The sequence below is a fragment of the Macrotis lagotis genome, chromosome 7, assembly GCF_037893015.1.
Source record: "Macrotis lagotis isolate mMagLag1 chromosome 7, bilby.v1.9.chrom.fasta, whole genome shotgun sequence".
Classification (NCBI taxonomy): domain Eukaryota; kingdom Metazoa; phylum Chordata; class Mammalia; order Peramelemorphia; family Peramelidae; genus Macrotis; species Macrotis lagotis.
In genome coordinates, this window is record NC_133664.1 from 92,845,839 (window position 1) to 92,871,613 (window position 25,775).

The 25,775-nt window shown below is 34.5% G+C and overlaps 1 protein-coding gene across 8 annotated transcripts in view; it reads left to right on the forward strand.

The window, feature by feature from the left end:
• KMT2C (lysine methyltransferase 2C) overlaps window positions 1–25,775 on the forward strand; it is a 291,259-nt gene that overhangs the window by 110,532 nt on the left and 154,952 nt on the right. For all 8 annotated transcript variants that reach the window (XM_074193304.1, XM_074193306.1, XM_074193298.1 and 5 more), the window contains exons 4-6: window positions 4,038–4,238; window positions 9,913–10,061; window positions 11,463–11,572. In XM_074193304.1, coding sequence (XP_074049405.1) covers window positions 4,038–4,238; window positions 9,913–10,061; window positions 11,463–11,572 — 460 coding nt within the window. The remainder of the gene's footprint in view (window positions 1–4,037; window positions 4,239–9,912; window positions 10,062–11,462; window positions 11,573–25,775) is intronic.

Genomic DNA, 25,775 nt, shown 5'->3' on the forward strand with positions numbered 1-25,775 from the left:
AGGAACAGTTAACAAAGTTTTATTTGAGAGAAAGTTACCGAATTGTATGGCAGAAAGTGTAATTTTTGTGATCTTAGAGAAAATAGTATAGTTGATTTGAAACCTTACTACTAATTGGGCAGCTGCCAGATTTGGAAGAGGATACTGTAGGTTCCATTAGAGGACTCATGGCTAGGGCAGTATAGGAAAAAATATGGGTATTGCTACTGGTTGTCAGGAGGAAAACATTTTTTTTTATGTTTTTAGTTTTTGTAAGGCAATGGGGTTAAGCGGCTTGCCCAAGGCCACACAGCTAGGTAATTATTAAGTGTCTGAGGCCAGATTTGAACTTAGGTACTCCTGACACCAAGGCCAGTGATCTATCCACTGCACCATTTAACCACCCCAAAAACATGGTTTTTAATGCATCATTTGTAATTAGCAGGAAAGTTACTAAGAGAATTATGCTTAACTATGTAACTTATAAGTTTAAAAATTTTTTTTAATTTATATTTTTGAAGATGAGATCATAGATTGGCAGCTGAAAACAAATTTATAGATCTTTTTGCCCAGATAAGACCTTTAAAGTTGAGTGTTTTGGCCAACACAGTAATTGGTGGAAGTGTATGGTCGAATTCGGGATTAGTATGTAAAACAACTTAATAATTTTAACTCTGCTAAAATGAAATGAACTACTTTCTATCACTTCATTTTCAAACAGAATACTTACTGAGAAGTCAAGTATGCTATACAAGGAATTCAGGTCTTGCTTAGAAGTTTGGAGTGATTAAATTCTAAAGTTTTTTTCTACTGTAACACTTACTGGTTTCTGATTTATTTGTCCATTATTGATTGAAAACTCTATGTATTTATCATTAAACTGCAGTTACAATTTATTTTTTCTACCTCGTTCTAGTTTGCTCACTGATGTTGAAAATTATGTCTAATTCTTGTCCTTAGTAATGAATATATAATTATTATTGATTATATTAACATGATGAAACTTAAGTTGTACTTACTTCACAGATTTTTTTTTTTTGTTACCATGTCACTTATAGGGACAATAGCATCTATTTTTTATATTTTACTGTGTTCCTTGCATAAAACTTTTTTCTGTTTAAGTAATAACCATGTAAGAGAAACAAGTTTAAGCAATATTTAAGATAGGAAGATCAAAGTGTTGTTATTTAGATTATTCTGTCTGCTCTAGGTTTTAGTCAATCTAATCCTTTACTTCAAACTATTTATAACATGAATTCATAGTTGTTAACCCTTTAAGTATAATTGTCCCATCTTTTCCATCCCCCTCCTTATAAGACAGTTCTGTTCCTCCTGTCTTATGTTATACAATTATTAACAGTAGAATTATTATTGCTTACAAGAATTAACTTGAAATTTATTTAATGTCCTGCTTGCTACCAAGTGTAAGAAATTGAGGCTACAAATAAAATTTACAATATTATCTATCCTCAGTTAGCTTCAATTCTACTGGAAAGGAAAATATAAGTATTTATAATATAAATAAGTAAATATAACCATTTATATTCATATTGGTGAGGAAAGGATTCATATTGAATGGCATGCTTTAGAGTATTCTTAAATGAAATTGAATAGTTAAGTATTAGAGGCTGAAGGGGAATGCATTTTATCCATGAGAAAAATCCAGTATATTGGGATAGAGAATGGTGATGGAGAGGCAGTAGGAATGTTGGAGAGAATGTAACAGAAATTAATTTTACTTAATATGGCTGGAGAGGTAGATTGGGGCCAGTTTGTGAAGAATTTTTTATACAAAGGAGTGTGTACAAAGGAGTTTATTTTTCACCCTAGAATTAATAGGAAATTGCTATAATAGAGTCACCCATAGTTAAGAGTCATGATTTGGATGGTAATATTGTTTGTGTCATACTTTAAAGTTTGCAAAGCACTTATTTCTGACCTTGTGATGTGCACACCAACCTTCGGAAAGGTAGATTCTTTTATTTCCTACATTTTACAAATGAAGAAGTTGAAAGGAACAAAGGAACAGAAGTTAATTTTAAATCTTTTACCATGTGCTAAGCACTGGGCTAAGACTTTATAAATAACTCATTTATCTCATTTGGTGTTTACAACATTTTTATGAGGTATATGGTATGATTGTTCCCTTTTTATAGTTGTGATAGATGAAAGAGCCAAAAGTTGTGACTTACTTGCCCAGGGTAACAACATAAATATCTCAAACTGGTTTTTGTTACAAACTGCCTTGTGATAGAGGAAAGGATAATGAAGGAAGAATGAGTTTAGTGATAGGAGTGGCTTGAGGAGAGGGAAAGGAGGAGAACCATGAGAAATACCATGAAAATCCAGAGAGAAAATAGTATATTCAGGATGTAAGAATAGTACTTAAAGTGTCAGAGGTCATGGAAAAGTCAAGAAATAGGAGTGTGGAGAAAAGACCATCAGATTTGGCAATTAAGATATCATTTGTAACTTTGAAAAGAACAGTACTATTTGAGTGAAGGGCTTAACCTTATTGTAAAAGGTTGGAGGAGCTAGAAAGGTGTAGACAGAGAAAGAACCCTTTTTCTAGGAGTTGGTCTGATTAAGGAAGAAGAAAGAAAGGATGATAACTTGAGGGTGTAAGAGTATCTACTTGGGGAGTCCTCTTCTCCACCCCCACCCCCACGTATTTATAGATAGCTGGGGAAAAATTGATTGGAATCATTAAATATTAATAGTATTGGGTGCAAATGACTAATTGGATGGCATTTTGGAGATAGGATAGTAGGATGATGTGGAATCAAGGATTGATTTTTGAACATAAGGACTGCCTACCTTTTTATCAGAAACTTTAATAAAGGATGGAAAAAATGGTAGCTATTGCAGGATTATGAGGTATATTAAGGAGAAGGAGGTTTGTATACGTGTTGTAATTTTCTTTTTTACAGTTTTGTTGCCATGTCCCTTAGAACCTATAATATTATATAATTTCATGTACATTTTTTTTTATTAACATGGATCAATTAAGCATTAACTGTATAGAGATTGGTTGAACCTGTTATAATGCCTTCTTCTTAGCATGGTAGAAACATTATTCCTAAAAGAGATTAGAACTGTTCTCTGGACATTTTAAAATTGTGTTAGGTTTAGTTCAATTAATATATCAATTAGACTTTGCTTTGGAGTTATAATGTGAGAAAGATTAAGTACTAGTGAGTACTTTCTGTATGACAAATTTAATATTTGGCAGGCTGCTGAAAAATCTTACTGCATCTATCAAAATACAGTGCTGTGCATATTTTACAGTATGCATGTTATGGATACCCTTATTAGAATTTTGATGTTTCAGAGTGAAAGTTAATTTGCTTATGTAAACTTTTGGTTTCTTTTTGTTTTTGGATGTCATTTTGCAAAGGAGAGTGACTGGGAAGAAATAGTAGAAGAAAATACACCAATAGAGGATGGTAATAGGGAGAATAGCAGAGACAGGAAGGGTTATTGCTCCTTTAGATTTAGAGAAGATATTGGGGGTTTGTATTTTTGAGTCCTCTCCATTATAGATGAAGAAACTGAATGTCAGAGAGATTAGCTTGCTTGAAATTCACTTAAATAATAAAGAGATAAGAGTTTTGAGCCAATGATGCAGTATTGTTTATACTTCACTATACTTCTTTTGAAGAAGACACTACAATGCTTGTAAATATTACTTTCAAGAAAAAGTAACTTTCCCAGTGGAACCCAACTCACAGAAATAATACTAGAGAGCTCCTTAAAGACTTTCAAAATCACAAGACTGCAGTATGAAAATTTTCTGAATTATTAATTAAGCCATTTATTCAGTGGATGGCATCTTTGACATATATACATGCATGCATACAAACATTTCACACACACATATATTATACTATTATGCTGGCTTAGGTTCTCATGAAGTTCTTGAGAATGCAGATATGTCTAGTTTATCATTCTTTTAAAATTCTGACATAAAACTACTACTTTCTCTTTCTCTACTCTTTTTCCTTTCTCAAAAATATTCCCCAAAAACCTCAACTCCTTTTTAACTTTTTTTCCATCAGTGAACAACTGTGCGCTTTTTGTTATTGTGGTGAGAGAAGCTCATTAGGACAAGGAGAATTAAAGCAGTTCAATCCAACACCAGAATTAATCACACTCTGGAAAAAGCAACCTCTGAACAAGAAGGATATCAGTGACAACAGCGAAGGAACCAGTGAAAAAATACAAAACTTAGTGCCACGTAAACAAAGAGGACAGAGAAAGTAAGTTACTTTTTTGATAAATTTTGGTAGCATTTTCCAGCACTATTGTGTGTATAAAGATTAGGTTTTAAGAAAAGGTTTTTTTTTGTTGTTTTTTTAGTTCTTTTGGTATTTGTTTGCTAGTCAAATCTATATGAGCAAAATATAGCCAAATGGCATATGGTTATAACCTAAAATCAAGTAAAATTACCTGGGTGGCTAGAGACCCATTAAGCTGAAATTGTAAATGGTAAATATGACTTACTTATACCATCAGTATGACTGAGCCTAACTTTCTTCTCCCCTTCTCTTCTCCTCTCCCTTCCACCTTCCAATTTTTACTTGTATCTAGGAATAGAGCATTACACATTACCAGGGAAGAGCTACTTTGGGCTTGACAAATTTAATGTTTGGTGAATTATATGTTATTTCTCTTAATATGATTCTGTGGTATACTTTTTGTTAGTAAATATGCATATTATAGATGCTCTTCTTAAAAATGTTAATAGGAGTTTTAAAGTAGAAGTTAATTTGCTTATGAGAATTTTTTTTCCTTGATGATTTTAAAGTGCTGGTGTTGTTACTCACTTCATATAAAATACTTTGAACTGGATTTTATTTTATGCTTATTTTTTCTTTCTCAACAAAATCATGGTTTTGTGTCAGTCATACTGTTCTGTGAACTACCTGAGTAATGAATGTTTCTGTAACTGTGGAATAACTCAAAATTAATTTAGCTTAGAACAACTAACCACTTCTTTCCCTTGAGGAGGATGATCTAATAACCACCAAGTACCATGTTGGGTAACATCCAAATATAAAGTAGGAATGCATTGTTGTGTAGTCATTTTCTGACTGGTTTCTAGCTTTTGGACTGCTGTCAGAACCGTGAAGAAAGGAAATATTAAATGAAATAATAATAAAGACTTAAACAATTTTAGAGTGTCCTATAAGGAAGTAGAACATCCTTATGGAAAGAATACTAGAGAAGATGACAGGTAGCATGGACATAATTATAATCCTCTTAAACATACTTTTAGTTAGGTGTGATTTCTCTAAACTCCAATTTCATTATTCTAAAATGAAATGATCATTCTAGATATGTCCTATATTTTTTCATTTTCCATATTTTGTTACTGATTTAGCTTGAAGTCTAAAGATTGTTCAAATTGTCATTGTCTTATTGTAAAGGTTATAGTGATTTAAAATGTTTTTAAATTTTTATTTCCAATACTACATATAAAATTAGGAGACGGTTTTGTATTTTTCTTCTTTCTTTTTTAAAAAAAATTCATTTATTTTGAGTTGTAGAATTTTTTCCCCTAATCTTACTTCCCTCCCCCCACAGAAGGCAATCTGCCAGTCTTTACATTGTTTCCATGGTATACATTGATTCAAATTGAATGTGATGAAAGAGAAATCATATCCTTAAGGAAGAAACATAAGGTATAAAGGATAGCAAGATCAGACAATAAAATATCAGTCCTCCCCCCCCCCCCCCCCCCCCCCCCCCCCCCCCCCCCCCCACACACACACACAATTAAAGGTAATAGTCCTTGGTCTTTGTTCAAACTCTACAGTTCCTTCTGTGGATATAGATGGCATTCACCATCGATGACAGTCTCAAATTGCCCCTGATTGTTGCACTGATGGAATGGGTTTTGAATTTTTAAAAAATGTCTTTAGTAGGTCTATTAAAATAAGTTACATCCATTCCCTGTTTTCTTTTGCTATAAAAATAAAATTTTAATTCTTCATTCCCTAGAGTAAATTTTTTTTAGCAAATTAGTATTATATTATCAGTTGTCCCATTTTAGTCACATTTGCAATAGAAATGAGTTTTATAGGTATGAGAAATTATTCTCTATAGTCTATTTCTGGTAGGGCAGTTTATTTATAATTACTATTTCATAGCATGACAAAGGATAACTTTGCTGTATTTTAGAGATGTTTAGTTCCCAGGTTAAAAGCCACTGCTGTGTATCAGAAAGGCTCTGGGGCTGGTTTGGGGGCATTTTAATTTCTCAATGTATATGAATCATCTTCTGTATGACAAACATGACAAGCCCTCATACAGGGCCATTACTAAATCTCACTTTAATTTTTTAATATATGTTGAACATCTTTTGTGTGACAAAGCTCTGTGCTAGGTGCTTTTCACAAATAACTTTTTATCTAAGAACTTGGTAGACTTTATAACTTTATTGAGGTAAATAGTATATAAATAGAAGCAAAATTCCATAGGATATATGTCTGGAGTGAAATTTTCAAGATTATTTCATCCAGCCTTCATTAATAGATGAGGTTCTGAGTAGGGAAATTCTGTCCTTGGTCAGATTGGCATTAAGTAACTTCCTCAAAATCTTTCACTACTAATTGGAAGTCTTGGATTTTGACCTAGGTGGTCTTCACTTCTAAATCTAGAATTCTTTTTTGCTTTTATAAGACTGGTTAATTGATATAATTTTTAGAAGTACCTATCAGTGCACACAGTTCTATTCATTTATAACGAATTTGATTGTTTTTTTCTATTTAAGCATATATATATATGTACTTTTCACACACACGTGTGTGTATATGTGTATATATGTATATATGTATGCATATAAATATAGTAGTTAAGGATCTCTGATTTTTTTCTAAATTTGAAAAAATTTATATAATGTTATTTAACTCCTAATACTTGAAATTTGTAATTTATTGGCAGGATCTTGGAGGAAATTTGATATAACTTGCTCTATTGTATTAATTGACCATTTTTCCCTGTTTATTTCTTATCCATGAAAGCAGTACCCGACATTTTTAAAGCGAGTCTATACCAAGAAAAAAAATCAGTTTGAATTGAAAGTTGGCTAGTTTTTTTTCCTGAGGAAGAGATGGGAAAAGAATTGTGGAGCATTCAATATACCATTATTCTTGGTTAATAATATGTTTCTCTGAACTCATTTCTTCCCCTTTTGCTCTTTTTTAAAATGAAGAATTCTTTTTTAAGAGAAATGGAAGAGAGAAGTAGAGAGAAAATAAAAATTGGAATACAAAGTTTGAATTGTGTCAAGAATTAGTTGACTCTTGTAGAAATATGATTATGTTGGCCCTTGTAGAATTAAATAAATGATTAGATCATTGACTATTAATTTACTTTTACTGATGGTTTTGCTGTGATGGGTTTTTTAAGTTTGATCCAGTATTTTTCAAATATTCAATTTTTCCCAGTTTCATGTAATTATAATTTTTAATACTCATTTCTTAAAAAATTGAGTTTCAAATTTTTTCCTCCCTTCCCCATTCTCTAAGATGGTAATCAATGTGATATAGTTAAAGATGTGCGATCATCTAAACTATATTACCATGTTATTCATGTTGTGAAAGAAGGAAAAATTCAAAAGGAAAAAACCCTATGATAAAAAGTGAAAAATACTATGCTTCAAGCTGCAATCAAGACTCCCATCATTTCTTTCTTTGGAAGTAGATAGTGGTTTTTTTTTTTTTTTCATGAGTTGTTTGGGATTGGAATTCTGAATCATTATCTGGCCAAAAATAACCAAGTCAGTCATTCATCATTGATTACTGTATAGTATTGTGGTTAATGTGTCCATTGTTCTTCTATTCTGTTCACTTTGCATAATTGAGTAGTTTTCCCAGGTGTTTCTGAAATCATCTTCCTCATCATTTCTTAAAGCAAGTAGTATTACATTGAAATCCTATATCACAACTAGTTCAGCCATTTCTTAATTGATGGACATTTTCTCAGTTTCCAATTCTTTGCCACTACAAAAAAATACTGTAAATATTTTCATACAAATATGTCCTTTCCTCCCTTTTTTTGTTGATTCAGACCTAGATTTTGTATTTTGCTTTAACATGCAGTTTGCTTCCCCTTTGGACATAGTTCCTTGTTCTCCTATTTCTAAATCATGTACCCTTTTTGTCCATATCTTGATAGATTATGTAAGATACTGGTGTATACCTAGTTTCTGCCATTCTGTTTTCTAGTTTTTCCAGAAGTTTTTCTTAAAAAGTGAGGTCTTGTGCCCAATGCTAGGATATTTGGGTTTATCAATCACTAAATTACCATAGTCTCTTACTTCTGTGTCTTGTATACCAGCTTTATTCCACTGATTCCCCATCACTATTTCTTAACCAACACCAGATAGTTTTTATGATTTCCACTTTGTAATATAGTCTAATGGCCATCTTTGTTCATCTTTTTTTTTAATTCCCTTCATTTTCTTGAATTTTTGTTGTTTACTTCTAATTTGTTTAACGCATACGGTGATTGGTAAAGGATAGCATACTGTTCAGAAATTTGTTACTTTTAGGTATTTGGCAAAAGTTTTAAAAATTTGCTATGCTATACTAAGGTACAAAATGAGATTTTTATAAGTTGGAATTTAAATTTTTCTAGCTTGAGGCTATTTGAACTTGTATGGCTTGGTTTTTAAGAAAATGACTTGGTGTCAAAAACACAAGAGTAACGTCTTATTCATATTTATGGTGATAGATTTGTTATCACATTAAATGTTATGTTTCAGTATAATATAATTCCCAAGTTTTGATTATATTGATATAGTTTATTTATATTTTAAAATATATAACTATGTGAAGTCTTATGATTTTGGGGTACACTAATGTTCTGTACTTTATTCAGTATTTCTATTTTTGTTTCTCTTTGCTGAAAATGACTTATTATCATAAAAGTTTTTTCATCTTTTAAGAGGAAAATCTAAGAAAGTCATGGTTGATTCTTTCTCATTCTACTCTTAATCCCTTTTAGACTTCTATTGTTGTTAGATCCCTTCCAATTCAATAGTAATTCTGTTAAAATATGAATTTCCTAGTCTTGATTTGGTCATTGTCATTATTCAAATTAAATTTTTTATTGTGATTTTTTTTGTGAGCATGTATAATTAAATGATATATTCACAATAATTTGAAGTAATTCAAATTTTGAACTAGAAGGAATATATTGAGACTCAAAAGATTTCTGGATATTTATCATGGGATTTTGTAAATTATTTTTACATCTTTGTTTTGAGGTGTCCTGTATTAATGAGCAAATCTGTGTATATGGTAAAATATTTTATAAAGCCAAGTTTGTGCTCCAGGCTATTAGAACCCTGGTTAGCAAGCCTGGATTTTATTTACTGCCTCAGGTTCTTAATAGAGGTATGTCTATAGACAAGTCACTTTACCTTTTCTTTTTTTTTTGGCAACTCAGACTGAAAAGCAATGAAAATTTAACAATTGACTCAAGAGCTGGTTCAAATTGACTCTAGCACATCTCTGGTCCAATTTTACAAAATTTTCAATCAGTTTTCAGAATTAAATGTGTCATGCTTCATTATAATCCTTTTTTTTTTTTAGGTTTTTGCAAGGCAAATGGGGTTAAGTGGCTTGTCCAAGACCACACAGCTAGGTAATTATTAAGTGTCTGAGGCCAGATTTGAACTCAGGTACTCCTGACTCCAGAGCCAGTTCTCTATTCACTGCACCACCTAGCTGTCCCGTCTTTTTAATGCCTCAGTTTCCTCACCTAAAAATGGGAACATTTCCTTGTAGTGTTGTGAGGATCAAGTAAGGTGATATTTGTGAAAGTACTAGGAATATGACCTGCACATAGTAGGCATCACATAAATAGTTGCTAGCTCTTATTGTTACCATCATCCTTACCTTAGGTATCCCTTTACTTTCACAGAGAACGAGTTCCTCGACAGAGCATAACATCATATGTAAATGCAAGCACCCAAACTGCTTCAGATGATCAGACTGGTAAATTGTGGGACGAACTCAGTCTGGTTGGTCTTCCAGATGACATTGATTTTCAAGCCTTATTTGAGTCTACAGGTAGGAATAAATTTTGATTTATACTAATAGTATCATAGAAAGTGTAAGTACTTTTTTACGTTAATAAGTGAATTCCAAGTGAATACCAAGAATCACTTTATGGCTTTATGCAAAATAAATCATCTTTAATTATGCTCAGTTCAGTAAGCCATGTTTATTGAGTTTATTTAATTTGTGTCTTATTAAGATCTAAAGTTATATGTTTTATAATTAATTTGATGTTGATCTGAGTTACATAGTACATGCCGCTTTGTTTTCCTTGTCAACAGTAATACAGTTTTAATATTACTTCTAAGTTAACCTGATTAATATTCTTAAATAACTTGGTACATTTTTCAGTATGACTTATGGGAAAAAAGTTGTGTTTTTCCTTCCTTCTGTCTTTTTTTAGTCCTGTATTTTGAAAACTAAATCATAAATATTAAATATTAGATGATTAGATGAAATTGAAAGTTTGTTTTAACTGAAATATTTTGTGATGATCTTGTTCTTTTTAGTTCTCGAATGACTTCAGTCTTTCAAATCTATTAGTGAGTTTTAGCACTGATTAGTCAACAATCAGGATAAAATCACTTAATTGGGGGAAAATTTTAAATAATGTTGGGTGCTTTTCAATGGGTTCTATAAAAAGTTAGCAAATGAAAATATGCTTGCACATTCAGTGGCTTGTGAAACTTGAATTTAATTTCGTATTCTAAATTTTGCACAATATATGAATTATTAATTAGTAACCTTGGTTATCAAGTAAAACCATGTAAAAATTTTCACAAGAAATTAAATTCTTTATGTAGTTGGATAAACTACATGTAACAAATTTCATACAGTTTCTTAAGATCGTCCCTGATACTTCTGCAGTCTTTTGACTCAAGGAGGAGTTGTAATATATTTTACTATTTGAGTTCTCAATCAGTGGCAGAGTAGAAGCATAAAATTATATTGTAGGGTAGGGGTGTGTGTATAGGATTGATGAGTTAGGCAACAACTACTGAAGACAAATTTTCTGTTAATACAATGTAGCGATTTTGCTGCCTTTTTGATGTAAGAGCAGATAGCACTATTGGCCTTACTTCTAGGGGGCATGATTATATTGTGTTATAATGTATGCCTTTATATCCATGACCCATTTGCAAAAAGTTAGTTTAGGCTTTGTATTGATTATATGAATAAGTATTTTTCAAACAAGTGCAATCTATTAAGTTTTTGTGTTTAAAGTGTGATTGACCCTTTAACTGGTGAATTTATTCAACCAGAACTCTCATTTGGTGTTTGAATACTTGAAACCAATTTTATGTGATTTAGGTGTGATATGAAGTTTAATAAGTTCAAATAATTCTTTTCACTTAAATTTTGAAAACAATTATTTATGAAATTATAGAATTTTATCCATTCTTAACATTTTAGGTCACTTTTGGGCTCATCACCGTTGTGCAGAATGGTCTCTGGGAGTATGCCAGGCTGAAGAACAGGCATTAATGAACGTGGACAAAGCTGTTGTCTCAGGGAGCACAGAAGTAAGTTGACTTGCAATTGTTATATCTAATGTGACCATCTTATATTTTCTTCTTATTATTATATTGATAAATTTTCTGTTCTGCATGTAATAGTTTTCATAATTATCATAGATACAATAAAATTTGTATCATTATATTAAATAATTTGGATACTCAGTACTAATTTGCTCCTAGCGAGAAGTTTATTCATCAACTTGAGAAAGAAATATAAATTTCCTTTTTTTATGTGAAAGCTCATCATTTGTGTGGTATATATGGCTAATTTCCCAATGAAAATGTAAGGAAGATGAAATTTTGGTCCAGGTAATACTTTTTTAAAAAATGGATTACTAAATATCTTTAGACTAGTTGACAATTCATTTTTTCCTTTTGGTATCATGCCTAGATAATATTATTTTACATGGTCTTCATTTTTGTGTAAGCCCTTACTCCGATTTTCATGTACATTAAAAATCAGTACAGAATAAATGAAATGGTCTCTAATCTATTAAGATAATAGCTTCTTTGTAGTCAAGAAATGTTTGCTATTAATTGTCTATGGTTTGCAAATGGAAAAATGGGGATAGATTTCTCACACAACTTTAAAAATTTGCATTTTATGTCCTTGGCTAAATTAAATAAAGATAAATGTTGTCTTCTGGGGGCACTATCCAGATATTTAATGATAAAATATCTATTTTTCCTGAACTTTAGGAATAATTACATATGTTAATATTTCCCCCAAAAGAAATAGGAAAATATATTGGATTTGCCGTCTTGGCATATAAGTATGGAACAGAATATAAGTGAAAATTTAAGTTTTCAATGTTAGTATATATTGCAAACTTATGAAAACTTATTGCATTTGGAAGAATTATGAATATTTTCAGTTATCTGAACAAATAGGAGTATTAGGAGTACTTTCAAACAAGACAAACCTTTTTTTAAGAAAAGGAACAAGGATATTAATCTGTGGTCAAGATCACTTAGCAGAGGTAGAATGTAGAAAATATAAAAGTTCAATGGAAAAGATATCATTGCCCATATTGAAACTAATTCTGGGTAGTCTTTCTCTTCCCACCATAACGATACTGCTGCCTACAATTTATGACATTAGAAAGAAATCTTTGTTTTATAATCCCTGCTCTTGTTCCAAGGAGACAGATCTGTGCTCCCTTCTGAGCATCCTTAATTCTATATATCCATCTTTATTAGTTCTTTTTGACCTCCTTCATTACCAGTTATCTGTTGGACATCTCAACGTCGATATCTTGTAGGCATCTTAATTTTATCATGTCCAAATCAAAAGTCATTATATTTCTCTTGAAACCCATACTTCATCAGACCTTCCCTGATTTTGTTGAAGGCACCACTGTGTGTGCAACCTCAGATTTATCCCCTGCTCACTATTCTCCCAGGATTGTATTTCCCATCCTTCTATACCTTGTCCTCAGTGACTAAATCATCTGCCAGGTGACTTGAGAAATTCAGTCTTGATTCAGTCTTCTTTTCTGAGACTTTGTCTTACAGGAGAGTTTGGCTCTTCATTACCTTTTCAATGGAATTCTTGCAAAATCCTGTAAATGAGTCTTTCTACTCAAGTCTCTTGGTTTTCCATTCCATTATCCCGCACAGTTGTCATAGTGAATTTTTTTTTAAGGTTTTTGCAAGGCAAATGGGGTTAAATGGTTTGCCACACAGCTAGGTAATTATTAAGTGTCTAAGGCTGGATTTAAACTCAGGTACTCCTGCTCCAGGGCTGGTGCTCTATTCACTGTGCCACCTAGTGCACCCCTCCCCCCTGTGAATTTTTTTAAAGGAGAGATTTGACGTTGTCACTCCTGCTAAATTCTAATGATATTCTGTATTGCTTCAAGAATTCAAATAATATGTTGGGTATTTGTTAAGGACCTTTACAATTCTGTCTGTGATGGTTTCATTTATTTGCCAAAATGAGCTCTTATTAGCTCACACAAGACAGTCTTTTATGCTCACTGTCCTCTGATCTTGTAAATGCACTCAACCTTTTAAAATTTTTCATTTCTTTCAAGGTTCAGTCTTTTGCCTTTCTTTACATGTTGAAGTCTTTCCTTACTCTCAAATCCACAAATTTCTTTGTATTTTCTTTGTTTCCTTTTGAGCTCAAAGTTGATATCTGATTTTTTTTTCTTTATGGATTAATTTTGTTGGCTTGGACTTATCATATGCTTTATTTTAAAATTTAATTTTATTTAATTTTGAGTTCCCAGGTCTCTGCCTATCATTTCTCCTTTCCCTATGGGGAAAAAAACAAACACCAAGATACACTACTTCTATATATAGTAAAAAAAAAAATAGTTAACTTTAGAATTGAACAAGAAAATTCATAGTGGTTATAAGAGAGATAATTTAGTTTTTAAAGTATCTAATGACAGGACTCTGATGTTTTTTTCCACAATAGTATTAGCTAACAGCATGAACCCTTTGTAATTTTGTATGTATAACTCCCCCAAACTCTGCACAAGATGGAAAATTAGAGGTGTTTTTGTAGGATGATTAGATGCAGTTAAGACTGTCTTCATTTTAAAGGTGCTTACATAGCTTCTGATGTTGCCAAGTGTCTTGTCCGGTGGCAGCTAGGTGGTACAGTGGATGGAGCACCAGCCCTGGAGTCAGGAAGACCTGAGTGCAAATACAGCCTCAGACACTTAATAATTACCTAGCTTGGGCAAGTCACTTAATCTCATTGCCTTGCAAAAAAGGGGGGGGGGGAAGCAAAAAATAAGCTATATGTATATATTTTCTCATTTCACCTTTACTTTATAATATACTTGTTTATTAGCTTTTATTAGAAGCCTTTTTTGATTTCTCTATCATTAAATATCTCTTATTGGATTCTTCTTTTTCTGTATGCACACACACACACAATTACATAGATATCTGCGTACTCACATAGTAGATGCTTAATTTATTAAGCTTATTGATTGTTGATTTTTAAAATTAGTTCAAACTCTATTACCTTTCCTTTATAAATCAGTTAAAAATGCTTAAATATAAGGAGCAACCCTCTTATCAGAAAAATAACAGAAGACACTTCAAGTCTGTAGTAGACAAAATCATTAGAAAGGAGAAAATTTTGAAATATCTGGCCCCAAACTTTGTGTTAAAAGAAATAAAACACACACACACAACAAGAAAACAAGCACAGTAAATCATGACCTCCTAAGGTGTAGTTCAACTGCCTCTCAAAGGAATTTACTGATATTTGATAAAGAAAACATTCAGAACTATAAAGTTTTGACTTCTGAAGAGGTTTCCTTTATTCAGGCAACCTCAGGCAGGACTCTTGAAACTTTTTTAGGTTGAATTAATTAAATGTTTGACAAAATATACCAGGCTAATATTAAGTTGATAATTTTCTATGATCTGTGAATGAGTAATAGATATCTAAATGCTTCTTGGCCAAAAAAAGGTTCCCCCATCTCTGCTTTAGAGGAAATTAGCACAGGAGGAATGGTTACTCTTTTTTGTTTTTCCAATTAATGTCCAAGTGTTTATAGTAAGTTCGAGCCTCTGTACTGAATGGGAATATATAAGTACAGATAAGCAAGGTAACCCCTCGACTTCAGTAAGCTAATATTTAAAAATTTTTTTCTTAGCATTTGTATTTCTTCCAATAATCTCTCAAGACGATTTTTAGCATTCACTGTCCAGAAAACACCATTTATTTATTTAATTTTATTTAAGGAAATGGGCTTAAGTGACTTGGCCAAGTTCACACAGCTAGGTAATTATTAAGTATCTGAGGTTGCATTTGAATCATGTCCTCCTGATCCAGGGTTGGTGCTCTATTCACTGTGCCACCTAGCTGCCCTCTTAGCATTCATTTGTGCAAGATTTTGAGTTCCAAATTTTTCTTCTTACTTGGTTCTTAAAATGATAGGCAATTTGATGTGGGTTATATAAATACAATTATGTTAAACATTTCTATTTTAATTAATAGTCGTGAAACAAAACAAAAAGGAAAAAAGTGTGCTTTGATCTAGCATCCATCAGATCTCTATCTGGATATATGGCCTGCATTTTCCATTGTGAGTCCTTTGTACCTGTCATAGATTTTGTGTTTCTTGATGAGCTAAGTCATTCATAGTTGGTTATCACACAGTGTTGTTGATACTTTGTCTATTGTTTTCTGCTTCTCATTTACTTTGCTTTGGTTAATTCAGATCTTTCCAGGTTTTTCTTAAATCTACCATCTCATTCCTATTGCACAAGAGTATTCTATTAAATTTATATACCACAGAATGCTAACCATTCTTCAGTTGATGGGCTTCTTCTCAGTTTCCAGTATTTTGCTATCACAAAAATGGCTGTTATATTTTTGTATATGCAGGTCATTTACTCTTTTTTGTGATCTCTTTGGGATACAGACTCAGCAGAGAGGCATTTCTGGATCAAAGGTTATGCAACGTTTGGTTGCCTTTTGCGTATAATTTCAAATTGCTCTCCAGAATAGGTGGATCAGTTTACAACTTATCCAACAGTATATTTTGTAATTTTCCTGTATCTTCTTCAGCATTTATCATTTGTCTTTACTGTTAATATCTGATATGTGTGAAGTGGTACCTTATGTGTGAGGTGGTGCCTTAGAGTTCTAATTTTCATTTCTCTGATCAAAAACTGTTGAATACTTCTTCATATGCTATGGATAACTTTCTTCTGAAAGCTACTTATTCATATCTTTGGGGGGATAGTTTGTATTCTAAATATGAGTCAGTTCTCTCTATATAAGGCCTTTTTCAAAGATAGTCTAAAAAGATTGTTCCCCAGATTTGTTTTCCTTATAATTTTGGTTGCATTGGTTTTTGTTTGTACAAAAACTTTTTAAATTAATATAATTAAAATTATCTATTTTACATTTGGTGATATGCTCATCTCTTGTTTTCTGTGCTTTCATTCTTCATAGAACTTGTTCTTTTAATTTGCTTATATTACTCTACACATTACAATCATATACCCATTTTAAGCTTATCTTGTGATGGTGTTGCCATAGCTGATTTGTGCTCTATTATTTTGTTTCTTTTTTCCTGTTAGTTTTTGTCAGATAGAAAGTTCTTATCCCAAATGCTTTCTTTAGGTTTATCAGATACTAGATTATCATAGTCATTTACTATTAGGTCTTATATACTTATAAGAGGCTATTTATGAGCCAAAGGCATGGTGCATCTAAACTATTCAGTGCTGATGGATGCACATTGAATAGCAATAGGTACATGATCCTAGAGAGATGGGCTGAACACTTCCATAGTGTTTTTTTCTTTTCTTTTTTTAGTTTTTGCAAGGCAGTGGGGTTAAGTGTTTTGCCCAAGGCCACACAGCTAGGTAATTATTAAGTGTCTGAGGCCAGATTTGAACCCAGGTACTCCTGACTCCAAGGCTGGTACTCTATCTACTGCACCACCTAGCCTCCCCCCATAGTGTTCTTAATGGACCATCATTAATCAGTGCAGAAGTCATTGACTATGTTATTTGTCTCAAACATAGTGATGCCATTTTGTTCTTCAATAATGAGGAACAAAAAAATCATAACCAGATATCTATATTCCACCAGTCCACTACTTGATTTCTTAGCCTGTGACTGATAGTTTTGATGATTACTATTTTATGACATAGTTTGTGATCTGATATTGCTTGGCTATCTTCCTTTTTTTTTAAATTTTCACTAATTTCCCTGATATTCTTGACTTCTTGTTCTGTCAGATGACTCATGTTATTTTTTTCTTGCTATATAAAATAATTTTTTGGTAGTTTGATTAGTATAACACTGAATAAGTAAATTAGGCAGAATTGTCACTTTTATATTATATATATACATACATATATATATATATATATATATTCATGAGCAGTTGATATTTTTGTTTGGATTTGATTTTATTTGACTTAAAAGTGTTTAGTAATTGTGTTCATATAGTAGTAGATTCTCAAGTATTTTATATTGTTTACAGTTATTTTAGATGGAATTTTTCTATCTATTGCTGCTGGTCATTGCTGATCATATAAATATATACTGATGATTTATGTGGGTTTATTTTGCAAAGAAAATCAGATGACATGATGTACTTATGGAAATTAAGATTTTTGAAACTTCGCTATTTTGGGGATTTATTTGGCCTGGCATAAGAGAAAAGATCTCCTCTTCTGACTCAAAATTTTCTTATAGATAGGGAATATATTATACTTTTAACTCCCCCCCCCCCCCCCCCCCCAAAGAAAAGAGGTGGGAAAGAATGGGAAAGAGAAAGTTTTTAAAAAAAACAAAGAGAATAGGGGGCGGAGCCAAGATGCCACAAGAAGGGATCAAGTCTTAGGAGCTCTCTGATAAAAATTCACAAACTAAGGACTCTACCTAAACTTTCAAGAGACAGTACCCACAAAGGGACCCAGTGAGGCAGTTCTCCTACTCAAGGTAACCTGGAAAAGAGCAGAAGGGCTCTGCTCCCCGGGATTGGAGAGACGGCCAGCCAGAGGGGTGGCCTGCCAGAGCAAAAGAATCTCAGCCTCCCGGAGGCAGCCCCAGGGTGCTGGGGGTCTCAGCTCACAGCAGCAGGGGAGTCTCCTGAGCTGTACCCCGAGGAGCACCTGGCACAAAGTGGGGGAACAGCGGGGACCTCTGCCAGAGTGAGCATGTGGAGCCCAGCCCTCAGGGCACACTGCAAGCAGCATCTTCTTTCCATAGCCCTGATCCAGGAAACAGAAGCTGGCAGAGCCAGTAAGCAGGAGCCCCCAGGGCATGAGCCCATTGAGCTGAGGGAGGGGAGTGAAGAGAGACTGCCTAGCTCTGTCCTCTGCCCCTGAAACAGGACTCTGGGGCTCTGACCACAGTCTAGGCCCCCCCATAGAACAGCAGGGGTCCCCCCCCCACACACACACACACATCAACCCCTTGGCAGAGGGGGGCGCTTATGGTCATTCACAGACCAGGGGGGAGGTCAGAGCCGCACACACTGAGACCTTTGTGGGAGTGTCCCAAAAGCTCAAGAAACACCCCAAACCAGGCCCAGGCTGGGAAAATGAGCAAGCAGAGAAACAAAAAGAAGACTATTGAGAAATATTTTGCAAATGAGCCCAAGAAGGACCAAAATACTCAGTCTGAAGATGAGGACACACAAGCTCCTGCATCTAAAGACTCCAAGAAAAACAGAAATTGGGCTCAGGCTATGATAGAGCTCAAAAAAGACTTTGAAAATCAAATGAGGGAGTTAGAAGACAAAATGTGAAAAGAAAGGAGAGAGATGCAGGAAAAACATGAAAATGAAATCAGCAGCTTAGTCAAGGAAATCCAAAAAAATGCTGAAGAAAATAGCATGCTAAAAACCAGCTTAGGTCAAATGGATAGAACAGTTCAAAAAGTTGTTGAGGAGAAGAATGCTTTAAAAAGCAAAATTGGCCAGATGGAAAAAGAGGTAAGAAAACTCTCTGAGGAGAACACATCCTTCAGACAAAGAATATAGAGCTCAGGGAGATTGATGAATTTATGAGAAATCAGGAATCAATACTTCAAAACCAAAAAAATGAAAAATTAGAAGAAAATGTGAAATATCTAATTGAAAAAACAACTGATATGGAAAACAGACTTAGGAAAGATAATTTAAAAATTATTAGAATACCTGAAAGTCATGATCAGGAAAAGAGCCTTGACATCATTTTCAAAGAAGTACTACAGGAAAATTGCCTTGATATTCTAGAAGCAGAGGGCAAAATAGAAATGGAGAGAATCCACCGATCCCCCAGAGAAAAAGATTCCAAAAAACCAACCCCTAGGAATATTATAGCCAAGTTCCAGAACTCCCAAGTCAAAGAGAAAATATTATAAGCAGCCAGAAGGACACAGTTCAAATATTGTGGAGCTGCAGTCAGGATCACACAGGACTTAGCAGCAGCTACATTGGAAGCTAGTAGAGCTTGGAATACAATATACTGGAAGGCAAGAGAGCTTAGAATGCAGCCAAGAATGAACTACCCAGCAAGGCTGAATGTCCTCTTCCAGGGAAAAAGATGGACTTTCAATGAACCAGGGGAATTTCAAAGGTTCCTTTTGGAATGATCAGAGCTGAACAGAAGGTTTGATCTTCAGATACAGGACTCAGGTGAAGCATGGAGATTGGAGGAGAGGGGTGAAATATGAGGGACTTAATGAGGATGAACTGCATGTATTCCTGCATAGAAAAATGACACTGATAATACTCATATGAACCTTCTCAGGTAGAGCAGGTAGAGGGAGCTTTTATAGTTGAAGCACAGGAGAAAGCTGAATTCAAAGATAAAATATGGTGTAAAAATGGAGTCAATAGAAAAAAAGGGAAATGGAATGGGAGAAAGAAAAAGGAGAGGGGGGAATAGTCCAAGATATTTCACATAAGATTTTTTTTATTACAATGAGCTATTGCAATGATATGGAAGGGGGGAGGCAAGGGGGAATGAGGGAAACTTTGCTCTCATCAGAGGTGGCTAGGAGAGGAAACAGCAAATATACTCAATGGGGTATAGACATCTGGAGTAAGAAGGAGGGGGGAGCAGGGGGAAGGGGTGGGGATGTGAATAAAGGAGGAGAGGATGGACCATGGGGGGAGAGTGGCCAGATATAACACATTTTCTTTCTTACTTCTTGCAAGGGCCTGGGGAATCGAATGCCTGCTCAGGACCACAGGGCCAGGTGGATGCTGGGCCTAAGGGGTGGTATGGGGGCTCAGGGCTTCTTGGCCCCAGGACCAGGGATCTGTCTGCTGTGCCACTCAGCGACCCTACAGCAGAGTCATAGTGAAAGGAGAGTGAAAATAGAGTTCATGGTAGTGGAGAAATAAGGAGGGAGTTGTGATCAGCAATGGCAACTATGGAAAAATATGGAAGTAACTTTTGTGATGGATTTATCATAAAGAATGAGATCCACCCATGACAGAGTTGTTGGTGTTGGAACAAAGACTCAAGCACATTTTTTGTTATGATTATTTGGGGGAGGGTGCAGGGCAAGCAGGGCTGGATGGCCTGCCTGGGGCCACATAGCGGGGTGATCTTTGGGTGTCTGGGGCCAGATTTGGACCCAGGTGCTCCTGGCTCAAGGGCCAATGCTCTATCTGCCACCCAGCCACCCCTACTATTATTACTATTTTATTTTATTTTGGGTCTTTTTTTTCTTTTCTTTTCTTTTTCTTTCTTTTTTTTTTTTTTTTTTTTTTTTTTTGGTTTTTGCAGGGCAATGGGGATCGGGTGGCTTGCATGTCACACGGCTGGGTGATTGTTGGGTTTACGAGGCTGGATGTGGACTCCGGTGCTCATGGCTCCAGGGCTGTTGCTTCGTCCATTGCGCCACTTGGCCATACCTACAATTATTACTGTTATTATTTTTTATTTTAATTTTTTTCTCTCCCCTTTACAAGCATTGCAGCTCTTAGCAAAATTTTGATTACTTCTGGTATCCTTTCAGTGTCTATTATTATTCAGACTCATCTCTCTATCATTACCGTAATCTAGGTCCTTGTTGACCTCAAATATAACACAGTGGTGTGGAAATTACTATTTGGTTTATTGATATGTACAGTGAACATGTAATAAACTGATTTTACATAATTTGCCTATGATTTATTTTGAAAAAAGTTATTCTCAAGATATTTGTAGAGTTCAATTTCTCAGCATGGTTATAGCTTCAGGTTGGAATTTAAAATAGAAAATGCAAAAATAAAAATGGTGGAAGTCTTTAGAAGATTCTGAGATCTTACTCAATTTGCAATTTGTTTTTTTTAAAAGCCTAGAATGGTAACGATCAGTAATTTTCTATAATCAAAATTGAATTCCTCACCCCACCCCAAATCTTCTTGTTGACTGTTCTGTTCTTTCTATGTTGTTTTGCCTGTTGTATGTGTTACACTGCAGAAAACTGTCTGTTCCCCTTGAAAACTAATTACAATATTTTGCTACAGTAATTGGCTAATTCTTTTGTAATTTTTAACGCTTCACTTTTTTTCTACTCTTCTGTGTGACTAGTGTGCTTTGATTTGTAGGCTTGAGTGAACCTTGAAACTGATTTATATTTAACAGTCATTGAAATGAGTTAATTCCTTCGGTACTTTTACTTGGACTCACTTTCATTTATTTATTTTATTTTTAACATTTTAATATTTTGTTTGTTTTTCAAGTACATACAATAGTAATATGTACCCATCCTTTTTTGCAAGGCTCTGAATTCTACAATTTTTTTTCTTCCCTCTGCCCCTCCCCCCAGAAGGATGTATGACAGTCTCTACATTGTTTCCATGCCATACATTAATGTAAATTGAGTAGTATAAGAGTAAAATAATAAGAATAAACAGCGCCCCCCCCACCCCGGAAGATGAGAAACCTCAATAGTAGAGAAAGAGAGTGAAGAAAAATTGTACTTAAATCTGTGTTCAGATTTCAATGACTCTGTCTCTGGAGCGGGTTGCTTTCTTTATCGTAAGTCCAACAGAGAAGTTGCTTCAGTATTTTTCCCACAGTTGCTATTACTAGGTGTATTTCCCTCCACTCTATTTCTCCCCACTCTCATTTATTCTTATTCTCTCTCTTTTTTCATCCTGGTCCTGTCTAAAGGGGTGTTGCATCTGAGTACCCTCTCCCTTGATCTTCTCCCCCTTCCCTCCCCCCATTTCCCTTCATCCTGTCCCTTTCCTCCTATCCTTCTCCAGGGCAAGACAGATTTCCCCACCCTATTAAGTGTGTATGTCATTTCCTCCCTGAACCATTTCTGATGAGAATGAAGGGTCATTCATACCCCTTGCCTCCCCGCCTCCACTCCATTGCAAAAGCTTTTTCTTGACTCTTAATGTGAAATCTCAACTTCTTCATCTCCTTTTCCCTCCTCCCAGTACTTTCCCCCATCACCCATTGATTCCATCCCTTTACCACATCAAACTATTATATTCCACTCCTTCTTATGTACTGTCTATATATGCTCCTTCTAACAGCTTTTATAAATGAGAAAGTTCATATGAGTTATCAATGTCTTCTTCCCATGCAGGAAAACAAACAGTTCAACATCATCCAGTTCCTCATAGTTAGTCCATCTCTTCCACTCCCTCTGTGGTTCACCAGAGTCCTGTACTTGGAGATAAGACTTTCTATTCAGCTCTGGTCATCTCAATAGAAAAGTTTGAAAGTCCCTGTTTCATTGAAAAGTCCATCTTTTCCCCTGAAAGAGGATGTTCAGTTTTGCTGGGTAGTTGATTCTCGGGTGTAAACCAAGATCTTTTGCCTCCCAGAATATCATATTCCAATCCCTATGAGCCCTTAACATAGATGCTGCCATATCCAGTGTAATCCTGACTAATGAGCCTCAGTAGTTGATTTGTTTGTTTCTGGCAGCTTTTAGAATTTTCTCTTTCATCTGGGAGTTTTGGAATTTGGCTATGATATTCCTGGAAGTTTTTCTTTTGTGATCTCTTTCAGGAGGTGATTGGTGAATTCTCTCGATTTCTATTTTACCCTTAGCTTCTAGAATCTCAGGGAAATTTTGCTGTATTATTTCTTGAAAAATGAAGTTTAGGCTCTTCTCCTGATGGTGGCTTTGAAATAGTCTGTTTATTTATTTATCTATTTACTTATTTACTCATTTACTTATTCATTCTTTTATTTGTTTGTTTATGTATGTATTGACTTATTGATTGATAGATAGATAGATTTTTCAAGGCAATGGGTTTAAGTGGCTTGCCCAAGGCCACACAGCTAGGCAATTATTGGGTGTCTGAGGTCTGATTTGAACCCAGGTACTCCTGACTCCAAGGCTGGTGCTCTACCCACTGCACCACCTAGCCACCCCTTAGCCTAATAATTTGTAAATAATTTCTTCTGGATCTGTTTTCGAGGTCAGTTGTCTTTCCAATGAGATATTTTACATTTTCTTCTAATTTTGACTTTTTTTTTGGCAGAGTTTTATTTCTTCCTGCTTTCTTGTAAAGTCATCAGGTTCCTTTAGTTTCATTTTGCATTTGAATTAGTTATTTTCTTTTTTTTTATTTTTAAACATTTTATTTGTTTTCCAATTATATACAATAGTAATATGTACCCATCTTTTTTTGCAAGGCTCTGAATTCTACAATTTTTCCCCCTCCTCCCTCCCCTCCCCTGAAGGCTGTCTGACAGTCTCTACATTGTTTCCATGCCATACATTGATGAAAATTGAATGTTATAAGTGTAAACATAAGAATACACATAAACCCCCTCCCCCCCCAGAAGATGGTAAACCTCAAGGAGAGATAGAGATAGAGAGAGAGAGAGAGAGAGAGAGAGAGAGAGAGAGAGAGAGAGAGAGAGAGAAAGAGAGTTGTACTTCAGTCTGTGTTCAAATTCCACTGGCTCTGTCTCTGGGGTGAGTTCCTTTCTTTATCATAAAAACACCAGAGAAGTTGCTTCAATATTTTTTCTTTTGCTATTACTAGCTGTACCTCCACTCTATTCCTCCCCTTCTCATTTATTCTATTCTTTCTCTCCTTTCATCCTGGCCCTGTCCAAAACTGTTATATCTGAGTACCCTCTCCCTTGACCTTTCCTCTCTTCTGTCACATATTCCCCCCTTCCCTCACCCCATTTCCCCTCATCCCCTCCCTTTCTTCCCATCCTTCTCCAGGGCAAGACAGATTTCCTCACCCTATTAAGTGTGTATGCCATTTCCAATGAGAATGAAGGCTCACTCATTCCCTCTTTCCTTCCTCTTTGTCCAATTTATTCATGTAAGCATTTAGAGCTATAATATATTCTCTGAGAGTCGTGGAGTTATTTTCTTCAGAGAATTTTTATCTCCTTTTCCAGCTGGCCAGTTCTGCTTTTTAAGGCATTCTTCTCCTCACTTGCCTTTTGTTTGCTTTTTTTCCATTTGGCCTAAACTGGTTTTTTAACTTATTATTTTCTTCAGTATTTTTTTTTATATTTCTTTCACCAAGCTTTTGATTTGGTTTTCATGATTTTTCTGCATTGCTGTCATTTCTCTTCCCAGTTTTATCTCCACCTCTTTTAATTGCTTTTCAAAGTCCTTTTTTGTTGGGAGCCAGGGTCTCGAAGCTGTTTGACACAGTCGTGGCAAGAAGACTCAAGGCAGTCACACTGCTTGATGGAACAACATTTCCTTCTTTATATATATCTTGTGTCAGAGATGATGAACTTCCTGGTTGCTTCTGACCGTGTAGTAATACAGTGCTGAAAAATGTGATGTGGAAAATCCTGTGTGGACACTATTTCCCATTCAGTGACAGTGGCAAGAGATTTGCCTCCTAAAGAAGAGGCAGCTTCCTCATTTCTCTTGTGTGACAAGTAGTGTACTCTGCCTTTAGATGACTTGTAAAGGAGTCAGAGAATGTGCTATCTATTTTCTCTTTACCTTCTCCCACTGACTCAGCTACTTGAGTTTATATCTGGTCTTCAGCTGCAGGTGTCCAGCCTCCACGAGGTCCTTGGAACCTGACAGGAGGGATAGAGTCGGTGAAATGAGTTGAGTCAACAAGTGTCAGCTGCTTAGATTTATTTTTATAGTCTCAGAGTCATATGAAACAAGCAAACTAAAATCATTTCCTTGGTTACAAAAGTATACAATTTTCATCATTAATCATATAATTCATATGGTTGCAAGTTTGAACATGTAGTGGTTACAAGAGTGATTATCAATCATATATTTAATTTTCTTGTCCCTGCTCAGACCGTGATGACCTCAACCTGCCTGTTGCCTAGTTTGTTGCTACATAGTAAAGTTACATCATGGTTAAGTAGAATTAATATAATAGAAATTACATCACTACCCAAATTAAATTACTTAATCAGTGTCATGCCAATCAAATTTATTTAACAGAGCTATACAAAAATAGCAAAAAAAAAATTCATCTGGTGCAACAACAGGTGGAGAATACAAATGGGATTGATGGAAAAATATGCAAAGGAAGGTGGACTTGCTGTACCAGATATAAAGCTGCAGTCATCAAAACATACCTGGTACAAAATATTCTATTTCCTTCCCTCCGTCTTCTTCCTATGGTGGTAAAACTCATGAGAAAGAACAAGACTGGGTGTGGATTTAAGAGTTCTCTACATAAAGATAATTAAAATTTTCATTGCTTATGTAACCAATAAATGAAACAATTCAGAGCTAGGATTTTTTTTGCTGTATGGTAAAGGACATAGATACTCAGAATGTTTTTAAATGTTTGAAAGAAGATAATGACAGAAA